Raw genomic sequence first — 6,000 nt, 5'->3', positions numbered from 1 at the left:
CCCCTTCTGCAGCACATACTTCAACTAAAAGGCTTTGGGACCCACACGAAGTCAGGACCTGCATCAGGGCTACAAGTCAATTTACAGGTGGAGGCCTGTCTTATGGACAGCCAGCCAGCCTATGTCAGTCTGCTAGAAATAGGTAATGGCTCAGCAACGTGACCAGAAGGCATGCCCCCAGTTTTCTATTTGTTAAAGAGAAAATATTTCGGACCAAGTTTGGTAGAAAATACATGCCAAAAGCTTCCCTTACTAATTAGAGGGGAAGCTGAACTTAAACAGAGAAGAAAGCAAGAAGAACTTTCTGGTTTAGAAAGGCTACCACCAAAAAAAAAAAAAAAAAAAAGAAAGAAAGAAAGAAAAAAGACAAGAAAAGAAAAAAAAGAAAGGAAAAGAAAAGAAAAAAAGAAAAGAAAGGCTACCACCATACTAAGTAGAACTTGGGGGTCAGCTGGCAAAACCATGAAGAGTGACACAGAACACTGTTATGGAAACTTCTCGGGACACCTGAGTGGCTCAGTGGTTGCGCGTCTGCCTTCGGCTCAGGGCATGATCCTGGAGTCCCAGGATCAAGTCCCACATCAGGCTCCCTGCATGGAGCCTGCTTCTCCCTCTGCCTGTGTCTCTGCCTCTCTCTTTCTCTCTCTCTCTCTCATGAATAAATAAATAAAATCTTTAAAAAAAAAAAAAAAAAGAAAGAAACTTCCCAAGGCAGACATCAAGGGAGGAGTGAAGTCCTCTCATTCTTGCATGTGGAGCTCCCGGGAACAGAGAGTGCACTCACATCTAATACTGAAATGTGGCCAATGGCAGAACTGATCCTTCTCACTGAAGAAAGCGTTAGGAACATACAGGTGAGTCCCTTACTATCATGTTCAAAATGTACAAGCAAATGGTTCAGCCTTAATAAATGAAACCACCTGCTCCTCTGTACGGCCAACCTGCTATTTTCTTACAGGTTTCCAGTTCATATGGCTCCATGTTCTTTCCACCCCTCCCAATGGCACACATTGTTGGCACATGTCTCTACCATTTAAGAAAAGTAACTATAAAATGGAAGACATTCCTACGTACTACATGGAATATTTTCAATCAGCAGCAGTTACAGAGGAGCACAGAGTGCTTATGAGTTCTGTGACCAAGAGCCCAAAAAGAATGGAGGCAGGGAACATTCTAGGCTTTGTGGACTTCGGGGGTCAGGACTGTTCAAGTTCCTCTTTGGAGCTCACAATCTTAGAGATTATTTTGAAATATAAACATATTATGAAAAAAGATAAACAACAAGCCCAAAATGGAGTCACTTGCCCCCTACAAGAGGCAACCAAGACTTTAACTACAGTTTCAAACTGTCCCATGAACATAACCTTTTAAGAGTCAATCTGGAATTTCCTGACTGGCACTAGGGAGGTAACCCCTGCATGATAAAAATCCTGCCAGTTCCCTGCCCCCCCCATAAAAAAGATGATGTCCTGGCCTAAAAGAATCCTTCCTTTTCTTTTGCTGACACCTTCCTTGCCCTACCCTCCTTCCTATGAAAACCTCCTACTTAATCCAACTCTGGGGAGCATCTCTCTGCTTGCCAGATAGGATGTGGCCCAACCCATGAATCCTTTAATAAAACCAATCAGATCTACAAATTTACTTGATTCAGTTTTTTTTTTTAACAGTATATATATAAATGAATTACAAACACAATCAATGAGGCCCCGTTTTACCTCACCTGAAATGTAGCAGGTGGGAGCTCAGGGACAGGAAAGCAAAATTATAAAGGGAAGGAAGAATTTTCCTGAGAGCCAAAGCCATGAGGACCAACTCAAGTGAACCACCAAGTACCCCTGCTTCCAGTAGCCAGTCCTGTGTCTTGTCTATGTGTTAAGGGAAGACCATGGGAGGGCTGAAAGACTAGGAGTTCCTTTAAAGGAACTGTGTTACGCTATCAGGTGATCAAGACATCTACAAGGTAGACCGGGTCCCTGCCATGATGCTGGCAGCTAATGGACAAGAGCACAGAAGCCACCAGTTCCTCCTGGGTCACGGATCATTTTATGGGACATGACCAGGCACCGCTGTTGAACTGCTAGCAGGCTAGCTGACGTTCACCCGCTCTCCTTGCACTCAATCAAAGAACACTGAAATTAGGGACTCCATCCTTCCTCTTTCAGTAGATTGGTGATGAAAGAAGAGCCCTGTCAAGGGCCAGAGGACAGGAAAAAGTAAGTCCAATTGATACAAGGGAGTGATTTCTTGCTCAGACTGTTCTATTATAGCCCCCTCCGGGGCTCCTCCTCTCACACTGTTTCCTGGTCTGGGCTACTGTCACTTATTCCTGCAGAAATGCTCCCCTGACACTCAGGGGAAGGCAAAGGGGTGTCCTGGGCTTCACCTACAGGAGGACAGAAGAGCAAAGGGCCAGAACCAGGGCACTGACAGTGGGGCAGGGCACCCTTTCTGCTCGCATATTCAACACCTCCAGGGACACAACGAAAAAATTCCTTGAAGCCTCATACCTTCTATGTCACCTTCATACCGAAGAACTTTATTTTTTGTTTTTGTTTTTTTTTTTAAGCTAAAATGTTACTGAAAACAAAATCTTCTCAACTAGCCACTTTGGAACAATATACTGCATTATGAAGCTCTGTACATTTTCAATGTTTTTGAGATGTTGAGAGGCCAAAGTGAGGTCCCCCACTTCTCTTCCTTGAATTTTGAAACTGAACCTCGTTTCCTGCCTCTTCCAGGCTCTTCTGCATCAAGACCAGGGTGGTGGATGGAAGAAGTGACGTAGAAAGTGCATAGGAAAACACAGAAACAGACCCCCCTCAGGGTCCTCGAGGGATGTTGACCCGGCCGGAGGCTCTGGCTTCTGGTCCTGTGGTCCTGGTGGGGCAGCCGTGACAGGCCACACGCACCCAAGTGGCAGGGAGTGGGGTGGAGGTGGGGGTGGTCTGTACAATGGGTATCCTTGAATCATGCTACTAAAAAAAGGTGCAACGAGAAAGAAGTCCCTGTGAGTTCTTAGTCACAAGTGTGGGCCGTAGAACCCACAGGATTCCTCCCTTTGGTATTAAATAACAGTTTAAAAAAGCTTTTTAGAAACAAAGCAAATACGCAGTGGGACGGGAAATGGGGCGCCGTCCCGGGTTCACTGTCCACCGAAACAAGTCTCATCCCTAGTCATAAATAAATAATCTCTTTCCTGGTCTGACTTCCACGCCAGGATCAATATCTCTGAACATCTTACTTATTTTATTACTGCTTTTGGTTTTCTGGGACTGATTGAAAGTTACTCAGAGGAAATCTTTGGTTTTGCTTAAGTGTCCATGACATTTAATCATGACTTTCCTTGCAGTTTAATTCCAACCAGTCAATCAGTTAATCCACTTCAATTGATTCTGGGCTCTCGGTTATTGGCTTGCACTCATTGGGCATCCGCTGGTGCCGGCTCAGCTGCGTGGCCTGCGTGAAGCTCCTCTCACACCTCTCGCACCTGGTGGAGGCAAGAGAGAAAATTGAGACCGGGGAGCAGGGCCTGCAGGGTGATGGGCTTCCTCTCATCCTGCCTAATGAGAACAGACACTCCAAAGTGGCTTCAGATTTTACCGGCTCAAGAGGTTTAATTGGTGGCTCCTTCCAAGGCCTGGATGCCTGGAATGGGACAAAGCCCGTCTGATGCGGAACAGAGGGATCTGTCAATAGGCAGGGGGAAGGTGATTTCTCCAGAGAGTCCTGTCCTGCTGCAGCTCTGATCACTGTCAGTTCAAATAGATAAAGAACAAAAAGAGATTTTTAGGAGTGAGCCATCAAAGCAGCAGCTTGTCTGCAGTTTCCTGCTCCGTAACCCCAAAGAGAAATTGATGACAAATAGAATTTCACCTGCTGCTAATTTAGAATTGAGCATTCTCCTCCCCTCAGCACAGCGGCCTAAGAGCCACCACCTCCGAATGTGGAATCTTCAGGAAGCAGTCCATCAGTCTGCGGGACTGGGGGGCGGTGTGGGTGGGTGCGGGAGGCTGCCTTTGTGCAAAAGTATGACAGCGTGACCAAAACGCAGAGCCAAAGGAGTGTTTGCAGAGTGGGGTGGCAGACAGAAAAATTCACAGTTAACACATATTTGGCTCTAGAAGTTCATCCCTTCTGGAAGGTACAGTAAAGAATGTACCTGTATGCCATAATTAAGGGTCAGTGTGTCTGATGAGGAGAAAACTGGCATCCTGCTTCAAGAACATCTTTTGTCTTTCACTTAAAAAAAAAAAAAAAAAAAAAACAAGGATTGTAACCTAGAGACCGTGAGCTCGACCCACTTCCCATGCAACACACTTACTAGCTCGATGGGGACTCAATCTACAAAAAAAAAACTAACTCGTGTACACACATGCACACATCCAATGGTGGCTTCTAGTTTTTCTGGGGTGGCTGTGATTCTGGTTGTCTACAATTATGCACACAGGCAAACTGTAGCAGCAAGTGGCACAGACGGTGACTTCCATGACACGATTCTGCATGTCTGGGCTGTGTGCAGCACTAGCCAAGCACGCACTAGGGAGAGAGGCCACCACAGCCATCCCCTCAATGCCTTCTCCTCAATCCTTTGAAGGAAAAGATACTCAGGAGCGCTGCACAGACTTGTCTCTCTTTCAAATGAAGCAACCTTTGGTCTCAGGTCTCTGTGCTACTGGGTTGTGCTAGAGCTCTCCAGACAAAGTCCTCACTGCTCCATTGTGCGCCACATCATCTGGTGGACAGTCCTCTCTTCTCTCTACTTTTTTAAAGTACATCACACAAAGTGCCTTGCCACAGAGATAATTACCTTAAAAAGACCAGAATGCATCCATCCACTTTGGGGGTTCTTGTGTATTTTTTTTTAATGTTGGGAGGCTGGGGACTTGACTACCATGCTTGGATTTTTCAGAGCGCCTGTGCCAGCTGAATGTGTCAGGGTGAAGAAGTTGTGTTTCTTTGATTGTCTTCCTGGGAATATTTTTAGCGGCCTGTTTTACTGTTAAAAACTGCACTGTGATCTTGACAAATGTATAATGTCAGCTTTAATGTATCAGACCTATCAGCTCAATGAAAATAACTCAGAAGTATTGATCAGCTAATGATTTTTGGTGTATTCATTAACGTCCACGGGCAGCTCATCCTCTCTCCAGAGCTCCTGAGGTGCTGATGACATGTTAGCGAACGGCTGATTGTTTATTAGAAAACTGATTAGTTACCAGATCGGTGTGTCAAAATATACTACCTTTCACTGCTGACAAACTTTCAAATTATTATATTCCTTTAAAAAAATAAAAAAACCTCTGAAGCTTTAGAATCAATTTCAAAGAGAACTGTTGGAACAATTAGGAAGAAAGCCCTTTTACCCGTGTCACATTTCCACACTTCTCAAAATCTTGGGTATTAGAATATGAAAAATTCGTAGGTAGGAAGTTTCATCCTTCGCATAAGGCAAAGTGTATGTCTCTATGTGATCATTAAATATCCTGACGGGACAGAGATCTTCAGATCTCTGTTTCTCTCAAGCAGTGTGCCTAACGGGCTCACACTCCCAAAATAAGGAAATCCACCAAGTCTGGTCTGTCTGGACCCTCACCCAAATATCATCGCCAGTGCCATCTGCTCCAAGGCAGAATGGAAACAAGTGCAGGTATGTGTATCTATGGGGGTTGCTTCCTTACCAAACAACGAGGCGAAGAGAGCTAGACAGAAAAAAATATCTGTTTAAATGAAGGAAGAGCCTCCATTTTATGCTCATTGCCTTTAATTTTGGAAAAATTTCCTTTATGAGTTATTTTTATAGCTCAATGAAACTCCTTAGAAAGACTCCAGGCAAATACCTGGGTTCTTGCAAGTCAGAGCTAGATTTCCTCTGGGTTGGCACTGAATGACCCCTGAGCTCCAACCCTGTCAAGTGACTGGGAACCTGTAACCCCGCACTTCATGCAGTGGCAAGCAGAATAAGAAGAAAAAAAAGGGAAGGGAGAAGAAATGGGTAGGAAA

The 6,000-nt window shown here is 44.9% G+C and overlaps 1 protein-coding gene across 1 annotated transcript in view; it reads right to left on the bottom strand.

The window, feature by feature from the left end:
- Positions 1-2,504: 2,504 nt before the first annotated feature.
- The window catches only part of PRDM6 (PR/SET domain 6), a 102,447-nt gene continuing 98,951 nt past the window's right edge, over positions 2,505-6,000 (bottom strand). The window contains exon 8 of the mRNA XM_025432497.3: positions 2,505-3,487. Coding sequence (XP_025288282.2) covers positions 3,373-3,487 — 115 coding nt within the window. The 3' untranslated portion in view covers positions 2,505-3,372. The remainder of the gene's footprint in view (positions 3,488-6,000) is intronic.

The sequence above is a fragment of the Canis lupus genome, chromosome 11 (assembly GCF_003254725.2).
Source record: "Canis lupus dingo isolate Sandy chromosome 11, ASM325472v2, whole genome shotgun sequence".
Classification (NCBI taxonomy): Eukaryota; Metazoa; Chordata; class Mammalia; order Carnivora; family Canidae; genus Canis; species Canis lupus.
The sequence above is the reverse complement of the archived record's forward strand: the minus strand, read 5'-3'. Positions and strand labels throughout refer to the sequence as shown.